The sequence below is a fragment of the Mus musculus genome, chromosome 3 (genome assembly GCF_000001635.26).
Source record: "Mus musculus strain C57BL/6J chromosome 3, GRCm38.p6 C57BL/6J".
NCBI classification, from domain to species: Eukaryota; Metazoa; Chordata; class Mammalia; order Rodentia; family Muridae; genus Mus; species Mus musculus.
Window position 1 is genome coordinate 32,847,760 of NC_000069.6, and position 25,567 is coordinate 32,873,326.

The 25,567-nt window shown below is 44.8% G+C and overlaps 1 protein-coding gene across 6 annotated transcripts in view; it reads left to right on the forward strand.

Annotated features, from left to right (window-relative positions):
- Usp13 (ubiquitin specific peptidase 13 (isopeptidase T-3)) overlaps positions 1-25,567 on the forward strand; it is a 121,793-nt gene that overhangs the window by 31,477 nt on the left and 64,749 nt on the right. For 5 of the 6 annotated variants that reach the window (XR_003954401.1, XR_003954400.1, XM_006535553.4 and 2 more), the window contains exons 3-6: positions 51-111; positions 6,797-6,918; positions 14,012-14,154; positions 18,023-18,207. Coding sequence is in view for 4 of the 6 variants with exons in the window: in XM_006535553.4 (XP_006535616.1) it covers positions 51-111; positions 6,797-6,918; positions 14,012-14,154; positions 18,023-18,207 (511 nt within the window). In the remaining 2 variants the exon portion in view is untranslated. The remainder of the gene's footprint in view (positions 1-50; positions 112-6,796; positions 6,919-14,011; positions 14,155-18,022; positions 18,208-25,567) is intronic. The other variant, XM_030252841.1, reaches the window with a different exon arrangement.

Below are 25,567 nucleotides of genomic sequence, written 5' to 3' on the forward strand. Positions count from 1 at the left end.
GGACTGCATTTTATGTGTGTATTTAATGATCTGTTCCTTTTTCTTTTCAGAAGGTAAGAGGAGCCTCTGGTGGAGCTTTACCCAAAAGGAGGAATTCCAAGATATTTTTAGGTAAGATAATTATCAATAATGTGCACACTATACTCTATCTTTCCCTGTCTTCTTGTCTCTAGTGACAGGGATGAGGTATCCCAATTTATACACTGCCTCCCCTTTTTAATTCCCCTAGCCGTGCTTTGAGTGTGGAATTAAACCAGGGCTTTGAAGCAATTACAGCAGCTAGAGAGGAATTACAGTCCCGTTGGTGGTCTCCTTCTGTGTTTCTCCTGTCTCTGCTTCTGTGTCTTTTTCTGTCTCTGTGTCATTCCCACCCCTGTACTCTAGTGGTTGATGTCAGGTGTCTTTCTCAATCAGCCACCCTCCTTATTTTAGGGTCTCTCAATGAACCTGGAGCTTAGCAATTCAGTTAAATCGGCTGGCTAGCAAGCCCTGGGGATCCTCCTGCCTCTGCCTTTCTAGCACAGGGGTTACAGCCACACGCCTGCACCTGGCTTTTTTTTTTTTTTAAGTGTGGCTTCTGGGGATCAAATGCAAAGTCTTCATACTTGGGTGGCCAGCATCGTACTGGCCAATCCCCCAGAGCCCTTTTGCTCTCTTTCTTTATGGCCTTGAAGGAAGAGTGAGTCTTTTTTTTTTCTTTTAAAGTTTAGGCAAACAAGGGGTCTTATTAGGATCAAACCAATGTTTTCAATAACACCTCCTTTTAGCCTCAGGAGACAGTCAAGAACACTGCATCCCACTTGCCTGTCATATTTAATACACCCTCCCAATCTCTGGAGTTCCTCAGCTTAAACTTTTTTCGAGACGTATTTTATGTGCATGCGTGTTTTGCTTGCATGTAGGTCTGAGCACCATGTGTCACCGTGCTGCAGCGGAGGTCACAGAGGGTGTCAGAACCCGTGCAGGTAGAGTTGTGGATGGTTGTGATCCACCATGTGGGTGCTGGGAATTGAACCCAGGTCCTGAGCAAGAACAAGGCCTCTTCACCCAAGGCATTCTCCATCTCTTACCAGTGGCTCTCAACCTTCCTAATGCTACAACCCTTTACTACAGTTCCTCATGTTGTGCTGACTCCCAACCATAAAATTATTTCACTGCTCCTTTATAACTGTAATATTTCTGCAGCTGTGAATCATAATATAAATAGCTGATACGCAGGATATCTGATATGTGATTCCCCCCCACACCCCCCAAAAAAGGGTCCAACTCACAGGCTGAGGACTACTGCCTTAGACTGTCTTTAATAAGTGATACTTTGTCGGGTACTCCTCATTTATTTTGTGGAATGCATTTTATTTGGTGTTTTTCATGAGGGTCTGAAGTCGTGTGTTTTAGCAAGACCAGTACCGAGGCAGGGAGTCCTGCTCAGGGAGAGAGCAGGTGAGACGTGTTGCTGGTGTTGAGACGTGTGTGATACTGCTGAGATGGCCTCGTGCTGGAGATGTTGAACTTGATCACTTGCTAAAGTGGTGTCTACTGAGGAGGTGGCTCAGTCAGCAACATGATCCACCAATAGGAGGACCTGAACTCATGCTGAGCACCCATGCTAAAAGCTGGGCGTGGTAATGCATGTTTGTAATCCCACGGCTCAAGGCAGAGATTGGCTCAAGGCAGAGATCGTTGATCCCTGGGGCTCATAGGCAGCCAGCCTCGACTGCTTGGGGAGTTCCTGGCCAGTGAGAGATCCTGCCTCAAAAAATAAGGTGGAAAGTAATTGAAGAAACTACCTGTCATTAATCTTACACACACACACACACACACACACACACACACACATACACACTTCACCCTCACACATACATACAACTACAAACTAAAATGCACAATCAGGAACATCCCAAAGGTATTACCTGCTGGATTAGCCTGCTAATTTTAGCACCCATCAGTAGATCTTGCCTGCGACAATGATTGCTAGTGTTGTTTGATTCTCCTCATTAAGAAAAGTTAGTCTTGATTATGCAAATGTCTGCTGGTTTCTAAATCACACACCTAGGTTGGATTTTGTTAAGCTTCTGCTATGGTATATTCTCAGCAATAATAATAATAATAATAATAATAATAATAATAATAATAGATATTATCTGACCAAGTGTGTGTATATCTCTGAATGGTTACAATTATTATTTGAAAGACATTTCAGTTCTGTTTGCATAGTGCGACTTCATTTTAGTAAAAACAACTGCACACACTATTGTCTACATGTGCCTAAGTGTATACATGTGTGCATGTCTATATTTGTGTATATACATGTATGTATATGTACATATGTGGATGCGGGCACATTTGTGTGAGTCATGCACACTCATGTCCATATTTGAAATATTGGCAGTGCCTAGGAGATTACTAACAGTAGCTCTTTACTTAGGCTAAGTTGTTTCTGATTCTGGTATTCTTTTGGCTTGTCCATGATAAAACCTTTTGTTTGTTTGAGCTGCGGTCTTGCTATGTTGCCCAGGCTGGTCTGCAATTCCTTGGCTTAAGTGATTCCTGTTTCAGCCTCTTAAGTAGCTGGGGTTACTGTGTGCATCACCACACCCAGCTAGCTTCTCTCTGTCAGATGTGTATCGTAACGAAGAGAGACCGTGGGATGGGATGGGCAGGTGGCTCAGTTGGTACTGTGGCCTGCCATACACTCGTGAGAACCTGAGTTTGGATCCTCAGCAATTATAACCACATACATCTCAGGTGTGGTGGCAGCACATCTGTAACTTCACCACTGGGGCCAGGGAACATATTGTCCAGCCAGCCAGACTCATTGGACTAATGAGATACAGGTTTAAAAAAAAAGTTGAGAGTAATCAAGAAAGACACTTGATGTCAGCCTCTGACCTTCAACTTGCATGTGCAAACATGTATGTGCACACGCAGACAAGCATACACCCCATACACAAAGACAGACGAATCATTTGAGAAGTGAAGCCATTGAAACAGCCATGGAGCTGGGTTGCTTCTTGGCTTGGTCCTCAGCACCGTGTGCTGTCCGGGCTGTGTCCTCTCTCCTGGTCCCCAGCTTGTGGTTCCCTCGAGGAGCATCACCTGGAGTAGCTTTTCATCCCTGGTAATCTTTCCCATTGCACAGCTAACCCTGAACCTCAACCCTCACCAACCAACTGCACGAACAGCCAAGCTCTGTAAAATAGCCTAAAGGGAGCTCCAGGACTGAGAGGGTCAAGCGCATTACAGTGCTGTCCCAGGACCTGCCACTGTCATCTAGAATGTGACCTTTTGCCAGTCAGACGACCTCAGTGCTGTCTTTGTCGAGGCAGAAATGATTAAATAATCTGACCTGGTTGTTACTGTTGTTTCAGGTTTTGGAGACAGGATCTCGTGGAGCCTAGGGTGCCCTCGAACTCACTAGAGTAGGTGTTGACCAGGAACTTGTAATTCTACTGCCTCCATCACCCAAGTGTTAGGATTACTGGAGTATACCACTATGTTCAGCTTTTTAAATAATAGTAATAAAGATACTAATGATAATCATCATCATCACCATCACCTTTACCACCATCATCCTCATCCTCACCATCACCTTCCATATTTTCTTTGATTGCATGAAGGAGTTAGCTAATTTCTTTGCTTTCAACCTTGGCGTTGAAAGATTTTTGAGCTTTTATTTTTCTTGTAGTGATTTTGATTGCAAAGGTCATTGTCAATAATGGTTTGAAGGATGAACGAGAAGGCAGCCTCTGAGGCCTTGTTGCTGCCCCACCCCCACCCCCCCAGTGGTCCAGAGGTCTGAAACTCACAGGACCACTGGATGGTGCTGTTCTAGTGCAGACCCAGTGCAAGCATCCTTGGCTGCTGTGAGTGTGTGCTGTGATGGCTGTGGCATGACCAGCGAATGGCAGGTCATAGCTCTTCTCTCTGTCTTTTTGCTTTTGCAGTGTGCCCTGAGGCTTGGTAAATGTGGTTTAAATGCTTTGTTTAGGGCCGAGCCATCTTTGGTCACTTATTTTCATTACCCTGTGAAGCCATGAGTCTCTGCATCACTGGAAAGAGAAGCTTCCTTGACTAAGGCCGAGAGTTGTGTTTTTCTATTGGCATAAACATAAGTATTTAGTAGGCAGCTTAAATCTGTGTCATAATATTCAGTTCCCCTGTATGGCCTATGATCTCCGAACAAAATATGAACACACACACACACACACACACACACACACACACACACACACACACACATTTTAAACAGTTTATAGGGACTAGGCTTAGATTCCCTCCTGTGGAGTAGACTTTAATCTTAGGTATGGTTGGTTACCTGTATAACAGTAACACCCCTTTTGATGTTTTTGCTTGTTGAGCACAGGATAGTATTGGTGTCCTGACGCCTCTTTGACAGCATATACTACACAGAACATGGCTGTCTGTTAAAGAGACTCCAGGACGTTAATACATGGGGCCAGGGATGCTGGAAGGAGATAAGACTCGTTCCCTTTGTCTGAGCTGCACTGAAGCGTATGAAATCCCATCTTCTCCACACTCAGATGTCTCATAGAAGAGCCCTGCATGGCCTGGTCTTTCTGAAACTCATTTCAGCCTTGCTTCAGAGCTGGACCAGCCCTGGTGTGTATGTGTTGGGCTCCTTGTGTTATTCATTAGGAATTGGGAGAAGACCATGAGGCAGATGGCGGTGTTGGCAGTCACCTACCATGGCTCAAACTCTAGAGCGTCTCGGATCCAACTCCAGGTTCCTGTAGACCTCTTTCTTTTGAATCTCTTCAACTGTGCAGTAGGTAACTCACCCAGAGTTACACTCTTAGTAAAGACCAGGGCGGGTTTTTTCTTCACTTTATTTATTCAGGCCAGGTAATATTTGAGGAAGCACTAAGTGGATATGTTTTCTATAGAAAAGCAGTTGGTAGTATCTGTTGTGTATAAGCGAGAGATTTATAATCCTTTCCTTACAACTTCTATGTGCATAATATGTTAATAATAAAGGGCCGTGGAGTGGGGGCAACTCATTTGCAACTTCCGTTCCCTCGGTTTCCTCCCTTCCCTTCCAGTATTTGTGCATGGGATTAATACAAAGCTGCCTTTGTCTTGAGGGTTCCTTAGTATTTATTTTCATTGTTATACAGCGTAAACCTGTCCACACTTCTGCTGTGGAACTGAAATGATCATCTTTTTCACTGAACATTTAGTTGTAACTTTTGTTATAGATGGTGGATATCTTATGACACACCTAAATGCCTTTTTTTTTGTTTGAATTATTCCCTGTAAGCTTCTTGAGTTGTTTCTTAAACTTCTAGGCTCTTCTTTGAAAATGCCCTTTCTTGTTAGCCCTTTGTAGCACTGGGATCTTTATTTTGGTCTTTCTGATTCTTAGAGTTCTTTATTATTTTGGCTTATATTTTTGCTCTATTTTCTAAACTTAAAGTGGTCCTGCTTTTGAGAGCGAAAAGCTGAGTTGCAGATGGAAGTAGACCAGCATTTTGTTAAAGGTGATGATAGAATTTAAGATCATTGGTTCTCAAGTTCCTGCTGTAGTACATGTAGCCCGGGAACTTTCCAGAGTCCATGTGTCTGTGTGGCTTTGTATGTGACTGCAACATCATATGACCATCTTCATCACCATAGTTCCAAACATATAAACACACAAACATGACCTGGGACACTGGCACCCCTTGTGAGGGCAAGGCTGCCCCATCCATGGAAATATTATGACCAGACTTTTCCTTAAGCTCTCAGCTAACCTTCACTAGAGATGAGCCAAGCACAGAGAGTGCCTGGCAGGGTGGGATGGAGAGACCTGTTTTATTTATGGAGAATTCTCTAGGACAACAGGCCTGCTCAAACGATGGGTTCCTTCTGGCTTACAAAATTCCAACTGCTGTTAGAGACGGGGACTGCAGAAATAAGGAAGATGTAGTCAGGGAGAAGGCTGGGTTTCTGGGGAACTGCTTCTGTTTATTGGAGGCCTACCTTGTGTTTGGTCTCTTTTCTACCGGGTCTGATTTCTTTCCTGTGTAAGGGGAGTGCTATCTTCTCTATGCTGGGCATGGGGGCAGTGCATGGAGTAGAGTTTGTGACTTGCTTAAAGTTGTATTAAATGTGTGAACAAGCATTAAAGCCAGTCTTACCCACTCTCAAACTCATGTGCTTTGGGGTAAGAGAAGCAGCTCTTAGTAAAGTGTTTGCTATGCAAGCACCTGGAGTTGAATTGATCCGCAGACCTCACAAAATGGATGTGGTGATGTACACTTGTAATCCCAGCACCAAGAAGACCAAGACAGGCAGATTTCTAGGGCTCGGTGACCAGCCAGCTCACTGAACCACTGAGCTCCCTGTGTCAAAATACAAGACGAGGTCTCCTGAGAAATGATACCTAGATTTGACCTTTGGCCACACACATACACACACACACACACACACACACACACACACACACACATACACACACACATACACACACACCCTTGTTTCCTTTGATTGGGTGAGATTATGGCCTTAAACTCATAGCATAAACATCTGTTCCTTTAAAACCTATGAATTCAGTTTGCAGCAGATTCATGCACCCTGTGAAACTTCATGATGTGACCCAGTCATTTATAAACATGTCTGCACCTCTCAGGGAAGCTGGCAGGGCCCATTTCTCCCAGTGTGGGGTAGGAGGATGGCCAGTCCTGTCAGGGTTGGACCCTGTCCTTGGTGCTTTAGCCCTGTGGATTCCCTGTGAGGGCTGCCTCAGCATGGGCCACCTTTTTCTTACTTCTTTTCTTTTTTCTTATTCTCTCCTCAGATCTAGATATGGATGACGATTTAAATAGTGACGATTACGAATATGAAGACGAAGCCAAACTTGTTATATTCCCAGACCACTATGAAATAGCCCTTCCTAACATTGAGGAGTTACCAGCCCTGGTCAGTGAGTGTGCATGTGGCTGCATGTCATGTGTATGTGTGTGTGTGTGTGTGTTGGTGGGGAAGGCCAGTCCAAAAGAAGAAGAGGATACAGTGAAACAAAACGCTGGGTGTGGTGGCACGTGCCTGTGATCTCAGCACTAAGGATGCTCAGGCAGGAGGATCATGGGATTGAAGCTAGCCTGGGCTAAATAGTGGGTTCAGGGCCATCCTAGGCCCCATAGAGAGTCCTGTCTCAGAAGCTAAACCAAACCAAACCAAACCAAACCAAACCAAACCAAACCAAACCAAACCAAACCAACAAAATAAATAAAAACAAAGTGTGAACAGGGATATCAGTCTCCTCTGCGATCTCTTAGAGTGGCCTTTCTTGATTGCTGCCCACTTCCTCTATGTTACCTCTCTTGGGCTTTCACTGCTCACGAGTCCAGGCTGTGCCGGCTGGGCTGGCTTCTCTGTCTTGGCCAATCTGTTGCTGGAATTGTCAAAGCCTGCCTCTCACAGGTGCTCAGACAGCCTAAGAGGAATGTGTCTTGGTTGGGGGGATGACAATATGTTTGTCAGATTTTCATGCTGTTCTCCCTTGTAAGATTCTGTCCGGGAAACTGGAAGAGTTTGTCTGCTGGGACGGCAGTGGTGCAGTTATAAAAGGAAGAGGTGTGTAGCAATGGAGGATGGGAACTGAGGTGTGTAGCAAAGAGAAAGTCCCAGACGCCAGGAAAGCATGAGCCTCCCAGGACCTTACGGGGATGACATTAGCTGAAATACCCAACAAAGAGGAGGGAGAACCTGTAGAGACCATATATATCTAGAGATTAGGCATGGCCTCCCAGGCCACCCACCCATCTCCAAAAGTTTTAACCCAGAATTGCTCCTGTCTAAAGGAAATACAGGAACAAAGAGTAGAGCAGAGGCTGAAGGAAAGGCCATCCAGAGACTGCCCCACCTGGGGATCTATCCCACATGCAGACACCAAACTCAGACACTATTGCAGATTCCAAGAAATGCTTGCTGACAGGAGCCTGATACAGCTGTCTCCTGAGAGGCTCTGCCAGATCCTGACCAATACAGATGTGGATGCTCACAGCCAACCATTGGACTGAGCACAGGGACCCCAATGGGGAAGTTAGGGCAAGGCCTGTAGGAGCTGAAGTGGTTTGCAACCCCATAGGAAGAAAAACAATTATCAACCAACCAGACCCCCCAAAGCTCCAGGGACTAAACCCCAAACTAAAGAGTACACGGGGGGGGGGGTACCCATGGCTCCAGCTGTGTATGTAGAAGATGGCCTTATCTGCCATCACTGGGAAGGGAGCCCCTTCGTCCTGTGGAGGCTTGATGACCTAGGATAGGGGAATGCTAGGCCTCTGAGGTAGGAGTGGGGGTGGGCGGGGGAAGCACCCTCATAGAGGCAGAGGGAGAGAGGAGGGGATAGGGGTCTTGTGGAGGGGAAACTGAGAATGGAGATAACATTTAAAATGTAAATAAATAAAATATCCAATAAAAAGAAAAGTACCTGGCCAAACATAAGAGCAGCTAAACAGGAGTGTAGAGATGTGCTGTTTTAGTAAAATTGTTAAACCTCTGTAGATTTTTTTCCCTGTATTTTAAAAATTATTCATTAACGTGCTTAGCTTTCAGTTCTTTTTTTAAAACAAGAAGCAGCAGCAGCAGCTGCGTGTACCTCCCCTTGGCTTTGTGAGAACCAAGATGGCTGTCTTGTGTTTTCCTTAGTGAGCTCCCCTGCCCCTGCTCCCTTCCTCTGTGATCTTCTCAAAGTCAGTGTCAAGACGGGTCTTGCTTTTCCTGCGGGAACTGGTGCTGGGCTGGTGGCAGATGGGAAGCTGCCTGTTGTGTGTGATCCTGGGTCCTCTGCTTTCCCCTGATTCCCCTGTGGCCTCCAGTCCTCTGTCCCTCTTCTATTCCATCGTGTGCATGGATACCTGTTTCCTATAGTTGGCTCCCAGAAGGCAGTGGGGTCAAAGTGGGTTGAGTTTAGACATGCCAGCTTATTTTCCACCCTCTTCAAACTCCATCAGAGTCAAAGCGAGGCCTGCGGGTCCCTGAACCTTCTGACAGACCCTGACCAGCGTGAACCATCTGCCCAGTCGCTTCTGCTCAGAGGGGATGTTTGTGTTTAGAGTTTCCATGTTCAGAGGGATTAGGTTTCTGACGTACCCTATCTTCGTATTTATTGCATAGCTAAATTTATGACCATGGAAGTCAGAGTGTTGTGCGTCTGTGCGCTACGGCCCTCCCACTTACTAAGAGTGAGGCGTCCTTTTCCAGATGAGGCTCCATGAGGCTTGTGGAAGTGAATTGCCGTTGCTTTTCTCAGATTTCCCGACTTGACTCATGTGACTATTACCAGGAATAAAGCGCATTAGTGGATAAAATGGTCTTATGCCAGCCAGCCCTTAACCTCAAGTGTACTGATGCTTGTGTCTCCAATGCTGAGAGCTCTTTTATTTTATGTGCATTGGTGTTTTACCTGCATGTATGTGTGAGGCTGTCCCTGGACTGGAGTTACAGATGGGTGCTGGGAATTGAGCTGGCGTCCTTTGGAAGAGCAGCCTGTTCTTAACTGCTGAGCCATCTCTCCAGCCCCAGTGCTGATAATTCTTATTTTTCTGTAAATCTGGTTTTGCCGTGGAAAGGGAACGAAGCACATTGTGAATAAATGTCATGAGAATTTTTCAATCATTCACTTTTTTTTTTATGTGAGAAAAGTAAATACTAAGAAAAGGCCTTAAACCAGGCACAGTGAGTCATGTTTTCACTCAATCACTGGGAGGCTGAGGCAGGAGGATTGTTAGGAATTCACTGCTATATAAGAGCCTGCCTGAAACAAAAACCAAAATAAACACCAAATCACACCAAACCAAACTATACCAAAGCTCAAAGAACAAAAAGCTACCTGCATATACTGCTGTTAAAATAACCTTTTATTTAGAGTACAAAAGATGAAGAAGTGCCCTGGAAACCCAAAGCTAGCAAGATACACCATAATTCTTTTTTTTTAATATTTTTTTTATTACGTATTTTCCTTAATTACATTTCCAATGCTCTCCCAAAAGTTCCCCATACCCTCCCCCCCTCCCCCGCTTCCCTACCCACCCATTCCCATTTTTTGGCCCTGGTGTTCCTCTGTACTGGGGCATATAAAGTTTGCGTGTCCAATGGGCCTCTCTTTCCAGTGATGGCCGACTAGGCCATCTTTTGATACATATGTAGCTAGAGTCAAGAGCTCCGGGGTACTGGTTAGTTCATCTTGTTGTTCCACCTATAGGGTTGCAGTTCCCTTTAGCTCCTTGGGTACTTTCTCTAGCTCCTCCATTGGGGACCCTGTAATCCATCCAATAGTTGACTGTGAGCATCCATTTCTGTGTTTGCCAGGCCCTGGCATAGTCTCACAAGAGACAGCTATATCTGGGTCCTTTCAGCAAAATCTTGCTAGTGTATGCAATGGTGTCAGCGTTTGGAAGCTGATTATGGGGTGGATCCCTGGATATGGCAGTCTCTAGATGGTCCATTCTTTCGTCACAGCTCCAAACTTTGTCTCTGTAACTCCTTCCATGGGTGTTTTGTTCCCAATTCTAAGAAGGGGCACAGTGTCCCCACTTTGGTCTTCATTCTTGAGTTTCATGCGTTTAGCAAATTGTATCTTATATCTTGGGTATCCTAAGTTTTGGGCTAATATCCACTTATCAGTGAGTACATATTGTGTGAGTTCCTTTGTGATACCATAATTCTTAATAATAGGATTTGAGACTACTTTAAAGTGAAAACTTGAGTAAAATTTATTTTTTAAGAAATGGTTTAAATCATGGGAAACAGATGAACTCTGAAGGTGGGCTGAGCAGGTTGGAAGGAAACCTGACTTTGTAACTCTGATGCTTGCTGCAGGTTTTAGCTCTACCAAGGATTCTAGTTAGCTCACCTCCTTTGTGTGCATCTGCGGTGTGTTCAGTGTTTAAGGATTCTCTTCTGAACGTTTAAATAAAAAGAAAATACTTGGTCTAGACAACGTGCTCAAGGGAGTAATTCTTCCTTCACAGAACAGTTCCCTTTGCCCTGTGAGTTCTACAGAGAGGCAGACCACCTTTGAATGGCGGGGCTCCCAGCGGGGATCCCAGAGCCTTTACCAGAGGAGCTCCAGCAGCCTTCTGCTTGTACCTGCCCAACAGCTCCAAGCGGAGCGAGCGGGCTGCTCAGTGTTTGCTGACTGCCACTGTAGACCCCTCACATGCCCGACTCCAGGCCAACAGTGAGGCATCTCTGGATGTGTTGGGAAGAAACACTACTGTTGGGAATTTGCAACATTCACATGTCAGACACAGATGTGTCTGTGTCAGGAGCACAGAGGGGACTGTAAGTCACAGCAAAGCAGAGGGGACTGTAAGTCACAGCGAGGGAGGAGCAGAGTTTGACTCTTCAGCCTCCTTACAGGTAATTAAGGTTAAGTAATTTAATTTTTTTAAGCAGGTTTCCAGCAAGATTTCTTGCTGTTTCCTTTTTTTTTTTTTTTTTTTTTTTTTAATTTACTTGTTATATAAACACCTGGACTCAGGGCTGGGGGTGTAGTTCAGTGGCATGGTGATTATACTGTGAGATGGCCTTTTGTTTTGTTTTGTTGTGAGACAGGGTCCTGCTATACTGGCCGCGTCTGCCCTCCATGGCACAGCCCTCCTGACTCCTGAGCTGTGCTGGGATTCCTATCTGTCTTTTCAGACACTTAACATCTTTATGGTGACGGCATTCAGAGTCCTTTGTTAGTTGTGAAAGCTGTACTATGTATAAGTACCCAGAACCCCCTTACATAACCAGTACCCAACGCCTCACTAATCAGACTTCATCTCCTGGGCTTGCTCCTCTTCTCAGCTCCAGGTAGGCATTTCGAGCTGAACTTCCCGGGACTAACTTTATAATGTTACACCGGAGTGAAACATGTGGTGCCCGTTTTTTCTGGACCTGGCTGATGTCACTGACATGATCTTCAGTTGTATCCATGCTGTTGCAAATGACTGGATTTTGCTACTTTTCATGTGGATATCTGCATCTACTGTTTATAAACATCACATTTTCTTTCTCTGGTTGTCAGTCATTTGTTTGTTTGTTTGTTTGTTTTCTTTCCTGTTGTGAATTAGTGTTGGGACGAACATAGAGATGCTGAGTTTCTTAAAATTTAACAATCAACTTTCAGGGGCCAGTTTGAACCAGTTCCAGGGCAGCACTGTATTTGAGGCCCGTGAGTGTTCAGGTGGAGTCCAGGTTTCCTTACTTCGGTCTTGCTCAAGGGGATGGAGTCTGTACTTAGAGCAGTAGCCACCGCTGCCTCTTGGCAGCCAGGAGCCTGAAAAGCACATTGCTAGTGTTTTATGGTGGCCCAGAGGCCTGATGTGACCAAGCCTGCCCAGTCAGTCAACAGGTTCTCCAGCTCAGGAGTGAGGATTAAAAGGAAAAAAGACCATTACACAACATTGTAGCATGACACCAGCTAGTTCTGAGGTTGAGACGGGTTTATGTTTTTCCCAAATCGCTTTTATACCATTTTAATTACATGCAAGTAATAAGGGCGGGGAGTACAAAAAACACAAATGGTCAAGGAACAAGCAAGCAATAGGCAAAGTCCCGTGATCACTCCCATGATCACTGTGTCTAAGGACTTACCAGGATGACCAAGATATCTGAACCCACTTCCCTGTCCTAGCCCAAAGTAGTATACATGCCTGAACTTACTTCCTTGTTCTAGCCTAAAATTACATTCCTGCCTGCGCTGACTTCCTTGTCATGGCCCAGTGTCATATTCCTGCCAAGTGGCTCCCAAAAGCTCTCCACACTTATGAAATTTTGTTGGATGTCTTCAGAAAAGATGCTTGTGTGTGGCACGTGGAGAAAGTGCTGAGGAGGAGTGTGACCCAGGCAGCTGGGACATGCACTGGGGCAGCTGGGGCAGCTGGGGCACGTGCTGGGGCAGGTGGCAGAAGCCTGGGCTGGGGACACTGCTTGTCTGGGTGAAGTGCTGAGGCTCTGAGGTCCAGGCATGGAATCGGCCTGGTGGTGGGAAATGCATTGTGAGGGTTGGCAGGACAGCTCACTGTAGGTTATATACAGGTCAGGGTGAATAAGGGCGGCCACTTTGGAAGGTCTAATATCCACACGTGCCTGTGCTGATAAGGACTAAGCTTTCTGTGGCCCGAAAGAAACATGATTGGCTTTTTTTTTCTTCACTTAGCATACATTTTCCAGATTTTTCCACATTTCATCATATATTCAAATCTCATTTCTTTTATTGCCTGATAAAATTCCATTGTAAGAACATACTACATTTGGTTTTTCATTCTATGTATCACTAATAGGCATTTGCTCTGATTTTTTCTAGCTAAATTGTTATTACAAAGATCTTTTAATTCATCCTCCTGCTGTCGAATGTTTTCATGTCTCTTGGATGAATCCCTAGCTATAGATCTGCTGGGTCCTGGGGCTCTTGTTTAAGCATCTGAAGAGTTACAGGACCATTTTCGAAGTGGCTGCATTGCTACTTTCCAGCAGATTTTGAGTTTTACAGGCAGCTAGAGAACTCATATTTGTAGGCGAGGGTGACAAGAGAAAGCAGGGCGTCTGTCTTCTGGTTCTGCTGAGCCAAGGACACCAAGCAGGACACCGCACATCTGCTTGGGAGTGGATCCATCTAGCACAGGGATACCCAGACATGTCCTCTGCCAGTGTCACAGCTGCATTAGACTCAGAAGTGGAGCCATGCTTTCTGCAGTCCACTCACATGTGCTTGACCTCATGCTGTGTGAATTGAGGATACTGGATATCTTGGTACATCAGGAGGCCTCTTTTTAGCCCACTTGCCGAGTGGGAGGGATCATTTGTGTGAACTCTAAGCATGAGCTGATAAGTGAACATGCTCCCTTGTTCTCAGGTCCTCATCAGTACCCCAAGGCCTGGGTCAAGTTTAGCCAGATCGAGGGGAACGGACCTCACTGTGGGGTAATTGAGATCCGCAATGAGGCTGCGTTTATTAAAATAAGCTTCTGCATTTACTTCTGGACGCTGAGTTCTCAGTGTTGGCTTTGTCTTACAGGTAACAATTGCTTGTGATGCAGTGCTCAGCTCAAAGTCCCCTTACAGGAAGCAGGATCCAGACACATGGGAAAACGAAGTGCCAGTATCGAAGTATGCCAACAACCTTGTGCAACTGGACAACGGGGTCAGGATTCCTCCCAGGTATGAGTCTGCTGACAAATGGAAGTTAAGTCCACAAACGAGTCAAAGTAACATCTGATTTTCTACCTTTTTTTTTTCTGAACTACAGTTTTATATTTTCTTAACTTTTATTACAAATCCACTAAGAACTGGGAATTTTTTTTTATTAGAAATAATTCAGATCCTGAAAGACAAAGCCCATCATGTTTTCTCTCAGATGTGGACTTAGAGTTAAATGTATGTACGTGTTTGCACACATACACATATGCACATGTGTATTTGCGTATGTACAGATCATGACCCTTGAAAGGCGATTGTGGCTGCAGGAAGAGATCTTTAGTGGCAGAGTTAAACAGAGGTGATGGCACACACATGATATGAAAACAGAAGGAGAGGAAGGGGCCTGAGGGAAGGCTGTGGAGGAAGACTTTCTAGAACAAACTATGCTAATTCACCTGCGTGGAATGTCATAACGAGACCCACAATCTTGTGTAATAACTTTAAAAATTATCTTAAAAAGAAAGACAACATACAAACAAATAAAAACCAAAGAGATAAGAACTTTTCTGAACATTTTTGGACCTTTGCAGCAGGTTCTGAGTGCTCTCAGGCCTCAGCCAAAGCCCAGGCACTGCCCTACATCAAAAGTGGTGTTTGCACCCACGTGTAACTCTGGGACTGTCCACCTGTAACACCTGCTAAGCAGTGCACAGGATGGGCAGACCTGCCAGTTGAAGCCATTTTCCTTCTGGAACCTCACACTGGCAGCAGAGCAAGTGGATTAAAACCCAGGTCTCCTCCCCACGTGGAGGACGCTTATCCCCCATCTCACTCATCCTGAGCACCAGGTGTCCATGGAGGTTGCTTGTTGACATAGCTTGCTCTGGCTTTCTCCTTTCTTATTTGTCTTTCCCATTCTCCTGGGCTCATCTTCCACACATCTAGATCTGTGTGTCTGAGTTCAGTCTGGGATGGGGGGCTGACTTGAGACAATATTGGACTGTCTACAGGAGGCCAGAATGCTCTCAGGATTCGGTAGCATCTCTGAAGGCAGGTCTCAGAGGAAGAACAAAGTGGCGCTTAGAGCTATGTCCAGTTTCATTGACCTGTGACTTTCTCTCCTAAGACAGTAGTTTTGGGTGGGGCAGGTCACTGCTGGGCCTCATTTTCTACCTCCATAGAAAGAAGGACGGTCACATTGACGCTGAGCAGAATTTGCTGGAATCAGACGCTGGGGCTTTCTGCTAGTCATTTGACATATAACAGGCATTTAGTGTGCACTTTGGTTCACTTATTTTCTTAATTTAGAATTGTAGTGTGGTAGGGTATGTCAGTCATTTTATAAAAGCCCCCGGAGATAGATCAGCATCATAAGGGGGAGTTAGTCTTGGCTCATGGTTTCAGAGGTAAAAGTAAGTCATGGTTAGTTGGCCCCACTGCTTTTAGGAGGCGGTGATGCAGCAGATCAGGCAGGGTACAGGCTGCTTAGCTCATGGTGGATGGAAAGAGAGAAGAGGCAGGTCCTGAGTTCCCTTTCAAAGTATTTCCCAGTGAGGGCTGGGATGGGGGCTCAGTGGGTAGGAGGAGCACTGGCTGCTCTTGTAGACAACCTGGCCTTGGTTCCCAGCACCCACATGGCAGCTTAAAACTGTCTCTCATTCCAGTTCTAGGGGCCTCCAATAGCACCAGGTACACACACAGTGCATTTTCATACATGCAGGCAAAACACTGTATACATAAAAGTAAATACACCTTAAAAATAAAAAGTGCACTCAGTGAACACAGAACTTTCTCTTCAGCTATACCTCTTTTTAAAAATTCTCAAAATATATTTCCCTTACATAATAGGTTTCATGTTTGATTGTTGTTTTAGTTAGTTTCTATTTCTGTGATTAAGCACCATGACCAAAGGCGACTTGTGGAGGAAAGGGTTTATTTCAGCTTATACGTCCATGTAACAAAATCTACCACTAAGGGAAGCCAGGGTAGGAATTCAAGCAGGGCAGAGACCTGGAGGCAGGAAGTAAAGCAGAGATCATGGAGAAATGCTGCCTACTGGCTTGGTCCTCATGTCTTGCTCAGCCTGTTTTCTTATGTACCCATGACCACATGCACAAAGGTTGTACCATCCACAGTGAGTTAGGCCCTCCCACATCAACTGTCAATCAAGAAAATGCACTACATGTTTGCCCACAGGCCAATCTTTATGTATATGTATATGTGTATATGTATATATATGTGTATGTATATATCTATATCTATGTCTATATTACACTTTAATGGTAAAATTTTGACAACACAATGTATATCTGACACCATCTTCTATTTGAGCCTCCATTCAAGCACCTCAGAAACAGAAAGGTGCAGTCACTGCCACATCCACTTGTCACAGGAGCCCTTGAAATTCAGAATGAAGGACCAGAAATTCACAATGAGCAATCATTTTGGTTGCACAGTGACTTCACTTGAGGGGACCCATGTATATAATACCTTCCTTGATTCAAACCATCATTTGTACTGTCTGTCCAGCCTCAAACTTCATCATTTCATTTTCTGGTCTTCCATTCTAGCACATTGCTCTCGTCATGTTATCCAGTTTCCTCATGAGTCCTCTTAAGTCTTCATCCTCCTTTGCCACAGAACTGGCTGTGAGATCCCTCCAGATGTCGCATCACAGAGGTCCACATTGCCATTCCTGCTCAGTGTGCCACACAGCTCCCCCCCCCCAAAAAAAAAAAAGCCCACAGGCCAATCTTACGGAGGCATTTTTTCAATTGTAGTTCCCTCTTCCAAAACAACACTAACTTGTGTCAGTTGACATAAAAACTAGCCAGCACTATTATGACGTTTTCATACACATATGTAATTGTTTGTTCACTTTCACTCCTGTTACCCTTCGAGTCCCCTGTCCCTCTTGCAGCTCACCCTCCTCTTTCAAACCAGTCCCTTCTACATTAATGCCTTTCTCTTTTGGGACTCCATGCGTTTAGTTAGGGCTGCTTAGAGGAGCACAGGTGATGGGATATTTATAGAAGCAGTGGCATCTTACCAATGACTGTGCCATTGAAGAATATTTTCCCTCCCCAAGGCTATTAATTGCCTATAAGTTCTCAGGGACAGGCAGGCCTCATTAGTGCCTCCTTGTTCCATGATGGAATGGGCCCAATCTTGTAGTCGCAGCTACTATGAATTCAGGAGTGCAGCAGTGGCTGTGACCTGCCCAGAAGACAGTATTCTACAACACTCCACATCTCATGTTCTTTTTCAGTCTTGTGAGTCTCAGAGGAGGTGTTGTAGAAGCCCATGCATAGCTGAGTGTTCCACAGTTTCTTCTTCACAGCATGCTATTGACGAGATATTAGTCTCTGTGGTCCCTGCCACCCACTGCAAACAGACAACCATCGTTGACCAAAGCTGATTGGACCAATAATTTACAACCCCAAACATAACTATTTAGATAAGAGTTTAACAGGTACATTATGCCCATATAATAGCTTCCAAACCATGTTGGCTTTATAATGCCACAGTGAAGACCATGTCTTTAACATACAGTCCTTCCTGGGATATGCCCAAGTTGGACTACAGCTTAGTTTTTATTCACATCAGTTTTGTCATGTATATGTGATGCTTTGGTCATGTCTTCCACATTGGATCCTCCATGTCTGTACCTTATTCAGGAGCCTGCATGTGGGAGTTTGGAGGACACGGCTTCGTTCTTGCCCTTGGAGGCAGGAAGGACACTAGGTGGTCCTGGGCTTTGGAGGGGAACAGTAATACCCCAGGGTAAGACCACTGGGGAAGTGCAGCCAGTAGAATACACTGTTCATTTCTCACATGTCAATGCTTCCCATGTCCTGGCTGTTCTGACTATTCTCTGGTGACTTTCTAGTGGCTGGAAGTGTGCCCGATGTGACCTGCGGGAGAACCTCTGGTTGAATCTGACTGACGGCTCTGTTCTGTGTGGGAAGTGGTTTTTTGACAGCTCAGGGGGCAACGGCCACGCACTGGAGCATTACAGGGACATGGGCTATCCTCTGGCCGTGAAGCTGGGCACCATCACACCTGATGGGGCAGGTGAGTGTGGCTTTGCATGACTGGGTCCTCACTTTTGTCTCAGCTCAGGTCTGAGACCTGGGGTCTGCCTCTTCGTTGTGTGAGTACATGAAATTCCTTGTCTTGGGGATGTTGATGGTAATTCTCTTGTGGTGACTCATGAGCCTGAAGTATTTAGTCCAGTGGCTTTCAGTAAAGAGTGAGTAAAAAATGAGCTGTTTTTGTATATCTCACAGCTAAGGGGATCTAAGCAGGAAATAGGATAGAGGAAGTGATGTGCATATTGAATCCTCTATTAAGATGGTAGGAGGCAACCCTAGAACTGATTGTGAATATTATTTGAACCACTTAGAGATGAATATATTACAAGAAATCAGTGGGGCTGGAGAGCTATCTGGCTCAGTGATAAAATGCCTGCTGACAAGTCTGACAACTTGATTACAGTTTGATTCCCAGGACCCACATGGTGGAAGGAGAGAGACAACTCCCACAAGTTGTCCTCTCACTTCTATAAGTGTCTGTGGCCTGCAAGAGTTTCTCCTGCAAGTGTGTGTGTGTGTGTGTGTGTGTGTGTGTGTGTGTGTGTGTGTGTCTGCATGGTTGCACACAGTAAGTAAATAAATGTATGAATATGTAGATAGATAGACAAAAATGTGAAAAGAAAAAACAAACAAAACCAAAAAACCTTGCCTGTGGTATGAGCCCAGTGCTGATGGTTCTCATGTCTCCAGAAGGTCAGACTCCTGCTTGGACAGACAACGGTTATGTCTCTCTCCCCTCCCAACCCATCCTTTCTAAATAGCCAGCTTTGGGCCACATCTATACACCTCATTCATTTCTCCCACCATTTTGTGATGGGAAAGGGAAAAAATACCAAGCCACAATACAAAACTCAAATCCTCAGCAGTGGCCTCGAGGACACATCATCTTGTCACTGTGGATTTTTAAGCTCACATCTAGAGCAGCACCCAGCCCTGGATCACCATCTTTTCAGCTTTCTTTGTGTCTGTTAAGAACATCTCTACTCTAAGCTGGGATTGATGTTTGTAGAAGAATAAAGACATTTGTCTTCTTCCTTTCCTCTTTGTGAATCTGTGATGGCGTTAGCCTGCCTCAGAGTTCACTGACCAAAGCTTCCTATTCAAGGCTTCAAGAGTTGGTCTTCAGGTCTGACCATTGCTTTTCTGGGAGCTGGCTGGATTTTCCTTTCATTTTATGGTTGAGGGCTACTAGTTAGAGCATGTTAGAATTCTTTGGTTTTCCATTTGGAGACTTTTCCTGCTTCCAAATGTCATGGGATTGGTATTGCTGTTGTTATTGTTATTGATTTTTTGAGACAGTCTCACTGTATATCTGGATGGTCTTGAACTTACTACACAGTTTAGGCTGGCCTCAAACTTGCTGTTCTCCTTCCCTGACTTCCACCAGGGGATTATTTGAACTCATTAAAGAAAAGTGGTTGCAAAGGTATGAGGTGCAAGTAGGAAACATTTTCCATCCAAGTAAATGACTGCATAAACCCCGTCTCCTGAGTGTTCTGGGATTTAAAGAGAAACTCAGCCCATGCTTTGGGGGTCAGCCCTGCAACAGTGTTGATGGTCAACACTGTAACAATACTGACAGGTCATGGTCAACATTGTAACAATACTGACAGATTATGGTTAATGTTGTAACAATACTGACAGGTCATGGTTAACACTGTAACAATACTGACAGGTGATGGTCAGCCCTGTAACAACACTGTGGACTGGAGACTAATACTTAATATGAGAGGCTGAACACAGAAAGCCTTCTTTATATCGCTTAGGGGATTACAGAAAGGGTTACTGTGCAGGACCATGTGATTCGAATGAGCAATGTCTCCCATAGGCTCAGGTGTGTGAGTACTCGGTCCCCCATTGCTGGTCTGTTTGGGAGGTTATGGGACTTTTAGAACACAAAGCCTTGCTGGAGGAAGCCTGCCATTGGGGTGAGCTTTGGAAGTTTAGATAGCCTTGCTCTACTTCCCATTTACCTTTTTAGCTTCCTCTGTGAGGTTGAGATGTGATCTCAGTTTCCTGCTTTGCACATCTGTTGCCATGCTGCCAAACCTTTATAAATTAACCATCAGGAACCTTAAGTCCAAAATAAATCTTCCTTCTATAACTTGCCTTTGTCACCCTATTTTAGCATTACAAAAAAGTAATTAATACAAGAAGAGAACATACAGTTCAGACTTTTCTAGGTTCTGTGGCATCTTGGGCACATGTCTTAGTTAGGGTGATTATTGCTGTGATGAATCACCATGACCAAAAAGTAAGTTAAGGAGGAAAGAGTTTATCTGGCTTGCATTTCCAAATCATTCTTCATTACTGAAGGAAGTCAGGACAGGAACTCAGGCAGAGCTGGAACCTGGAGGCAGGAGCTGATGCAGGTACCATGGAGGGATGCTGCTTACTGGCTTGCTCTACATGGCTTGCTCAGCCTGCTTTCTTATAGAAGTTGAGCTACTAGTTCTGGGATGGCCCTAACCATAATTGGCTGGGCCCTCCCACATCAATCACTAATTAAGAATATTCCCTACAGACTTGCCTACAGCTTTGTCTTATGGAAGCATCTTCTCAGTTGAGACTTCCTTCTGTTTGATGACTCTAACTTATGACTCTAACAAGACATAAAACTAGTCAGCATAGACCAATATATAAGAAATCCACTTCCCAGAATAACCTGAGTGTGATGGTTTCTCTTGTCAGCTTGACAGGATCTAGAATTACCTGTGATATATTTGAGAGGGGTTTCTAGGTTGGGTTCACTGAATTGGGGAGACTGACCCAGAACGGGACCATGCTATCGTTCTAAACCACGTAGAAAGGAGAAAGTGAGCTGAACACCACCATCCATCCCTGTCTGCTTCCTGATTGGCTGCCACCATCCATCCCTGTCTGCTTCCTGATTGGCTGCCATGTGACCTGCTGAACACCACCATCCATCCCTGTCTGCTTCCTGATTGGCTGCCATGTGACCAGCTGCCTCACATCCCTACTCCCATGACTCCCTGACCCCATTGAAACCATAGCCTTGAATTGTGACTTCAAATAAACCCTTTCTTCCTTAAGTCAAATTCATCAGGCATTTTGTCACAGCATTGACAAAAGGGACGAATACAGCACAGACACTTTACCCATCTGCCAATGTGGGTTATTTATGATTCTAAAAGTGAAGTCAGGGTAGTATCTCACTCATTTTTAGATTCCATACACAATCTTGGGCATATTAGGCACAAATAATTTTGTTAACCAACTGGCAACTGAGTATTTAAATAATTAGTTTCTACTTAAGTGGGATAACACAGGTTAATTCTCTTTTCTGTGTATCTTTTAAATTTATTTAGTGTGTGTTCATGTGTGCAGGTGCAGTGTGTGTGTGTGTGTGTGTGTGTGTTGAGAACAGGGTCACCCTTGGGTACGGTTCTTTGGGAGCCATGGGTTTTGAGTCATGTGTTTTGAGTCATGTGTTTTTGAGCCATGTGTTTTTGAGCCATGTGTTTTGCGTCATGTGTTTTTGAGTCATGTGTTTTTGAGTCATGTGTTTTTGAGTCATGTGTTTTGAGCCATGTGTTTTGAGCCATGGTCTCTCCTCAGGCTGGAGCTTGCTGATTGGGCCAGGCTGCTGGCCAGTGGATTCTAATAATCTGCCTAATCCTGCCTCTCCACTGCCAGGGTTCCAACTCCATGCCGCTGTGCTTGGCTTCTTAAAGCTCATTTGAGACTCAAACTCAGCTGCCATGTGAAAAGCACTCTACCAACTACATCATCTTCCCGCCCCAACTTCCTCTTTTAAAGTTGTCATCGTTTCAGTTACGCTAGACTTGTAAGTAGAGTCATCATTTGTCCTGCACTAGAGGTGCGCGAGAGCATCCTTCCAACAAATGTGACGATGGGTATTATTAAATACCTTTGCTGACCTGCCATCTTACTTGAATTTGCTTTCTATTGAGGTCAATCAAACAGTTTTCATTATATTCTTTATTTTATTTGTTGCCATGTGTGTGTGTGTGTGTGTGTGTGTGTGTGTGTGTTGAAGTTCTGATCACCCTGCCTCCAAATTTGCATGCTGGGATTGCAGACATGTACTGTACACCTAGCTTTTCATTATATTCTTGGCTATTTGTATTTTCTTTTCCTTGAAAAATTTAGATGACCCTTTTTCCTTTCTTTCTCATACAAGGTTTGGTGTATATTTAGCCCAGGATGGTCATGAACTCACTCTGTAGTCCAGGAAGTCCTCAAACTTGTGATCCTCCTGCCTCTGCAATTACAGGTATAGACTACCACACCTAGCATCCTAGGCTTTCTCTTGTTGCCACATGTGTAGGTACTTTCATTGGGTTTTATGAACTCCTTCTATTATTAACTGTCATGGCTGTTGTTAAGGTGGAGAACTATTAGGAGGGAGAACTTTAAACATGGGCTGTATATTATGGCCAAGATCATTTGAATACATGCTCTTAATTCTTCTAAAGTCCAAAACCCGGGGTACAGCAAGCCGCTTGTGTGCTCCGTACTGAGACTTTTCAGATACATCGTGAGGGGATCAGCCATTGATTTCTTGTGTTTGTCATATGATGTTGGTTTTCCTAAAGTCTTCCTTTTAGTTCATGATTGCAGTGATTGTTCCCTTCCATCTTTTAAATAGACATTTCCGCCTTATATCTTTCTAAATAGATGGCTAGCTGCAACTTTCTATTTCTTTGCAAGCCAAATAAATTCCTAACATTGTACATTTCTTTAAGGCCTTCAGGATATGGAAGTGTGGGTTGTTGAATACTTTCTGGGGCAGGAGATTCTGTGGAAGGTCAGAGTGTCTGAGGAGTGGATTTCTACACTTAGTGGGTTTCTCAGGCTACCTTGTGAAAAAAGACCAAGTCTCCAAGTCAGGGCATTTGTGTTTTAGGTCAAAATGAGAACTGCTATTGCCAATCTGTGGGCTGTTTATGTCGACTTAACCGGTACATTCTTTCCCCGTGGGAGCTGAATTATATTTAGAAGATTGCTTGGTAGACATGAAATCTAAGGTTGTGCATTCAAATATCCAGTGGTATCCTGATCTTCATCCCCTACCCCCAACTGGTTCCTTTCCCAAAGAGGTTGTACCTGCTCAGTGAGACCCTCTTCATTCTTAAAGTCTCTGCTTAAGCCCTGACCCACCAGGCTAGGCCAAAAGCGATGGCACACGTCATAAAAATGGACCCTGTATCCAGTTCCACTCTGGGTCCCCATGGGTACAGACAGCACAAACAAAACAGGAACCAGATTACCTCACAAACCAGCCAAGCTCTTCAGCGTGGGAGGAGGCTCTTGTCAGGAAGGGAGTAAGATGAGCTGGAGGTGGGAGAGGGTTGTAGTAGTTCCACCATGGAGACAGGTTGTTTACATGGGAAGGTTCTTCTGTGCCAGGAAGACTGCAGTGATGGCCCAGGTGCACAGGACAGGGCAGCTGTGAGCTGTTCACATGACTGGCTGTGCTCACAGCATGGCTTCTCACCTAGGCCTTCATTCTTTGACTGCTTTCGTCCCTGACTTGGGCACAAGGTTCTGTCTGTTTCTCATAGCCTACACGTGTTGGGGTCAGGGCATTGGTTACTTCCTATTAGCGCTAACCTGGCTTGTCCCCCTTCCGGTGTGCTGGCAGCACCTTGTGCTGAGCCAGGGACCATGGGGCCTGGACACTATCTTTGCTGTCCTCTAGCTCCACTGACTTATATACCTCCCCGGGTATAGTAGCTGCTCAGCAAGGCTGTGTGCCGTGACCAAGTAGAGGAAAGGTGCTCCTTATTTATACTGACATCCTTGTCTTGGCAGGGTTCCTCTCCTGACACCGGGGTAGGTTTCACCTGCCCCAGGGATGGCCCTATGCCACAAGCACATGAATTTGTGTTTGTTTTCCTAGTGCGAGTGTCCACTGGCACATCCTGTCATCTCAGCTCTCTTCTCTGTGGGTGGTAGACGGCCTGTGGGACACAGGTAGCTCTTGGTGCCATGGACCAGCCTGCGCTTTCTCAGCCTTTTGCTGTTCTTCGTGGTGTGCGACTGGGTGTTTGGTTTTCTCTGTCCTAATCAGTGCAACCACCTGGTTCTTCCTTCCTTCCTTCCTTCCTTCCTTCCTTCCTTCCTTCCTTCCTTCCTTCCTTCCTTCCTTTCTCTCTCTCTCTCTCCTTTTTATTTTATTATTATTTTTTAGAGATTTACTTATTTTATGTATGTGAGTACACTGTAGCTATACAGATGGTTGTGAGCCTTCATGTGATTGCTGGGAATTGAACTCAGAACCCCTGCTTGATCCAGCCCCACTCGCTCCAACCCAGAGATTTATTCATTTATTATATGTAAGTACACTGTAGCTGTCTTCAGACACACCAGAAGAGGGCATCAGATCTCATTATGGATGGTTGTGAGCCACCATGTGGTTGCTGGGATTTGAACTCAGGACCTTTGGAAGAGCAGCCAGTGAGCTCTTAACCGCTGAGCCATCTCACCAGCCTGGTTGTTCCTTTCTGAGCATGAAAGCATCCTTGAGAAGAGCTTGTGTTACACAAATGAACCTCAGCTAAGATGGTATCTGCTGAGGTCCTCCACTGAAGTCTAGCATCACTTCCAAGACTGTTTGAGACGATAGACTTTAAAGTCACAAGAGGAGGGACCCTGCTTATCTTGCATAGTGTTGCACCTTCATATCTCTATGTATTTTGTGTTCAGTTGTGTTTTTTGACTATAGTCAATGAGTGAGTTAATCAATGTGGCTAAATAAGTTTGACTAGTCGTCTGTGGATCCATAGAACATACTCTCTAAGACAATTAAATTGTAGGAATTCCAAACTTAGAAATAAAACAAAACAGAGTCTCACATAGCCCAGGTTGGCCTCAAACCCTATGTAGCTAAGGATGACCTTGAATTCATGAGATTTCTGCTTCTACCTCCCAGATGCTGTGATTACAGGTGTGTTGTCACTATGCCGAATTTATGTAGTGCTGGGGAATCAAACTGAAGGCTTTGTGTGTTCTAGGCAATCGTTCTACGAACTGAGAGACACCTTCAGTTCATGTGTATATTTTTTTCAGTTAGATATGTACTCACTGATAAGTGGATATTAGCCCAGAAACTTAGTATACCTGAGATATAAGATACAATTTGCAAAACACATGAAACTGAAGAAGAACGAAGACCAAAGTGTGGACACTTTGCCCCTTCTTAGAATTGGAAACAATCACCCATGGAAGGAGTTACAGAGACAAAGTTTGGAGCTGAGACAAAAGGATGGACCATCTAGAGACTGCCATATCCAGAGATCCATCCCATAATTAGCCTCCAAACGATGACACCATTGCATACACTAGCAAGATTT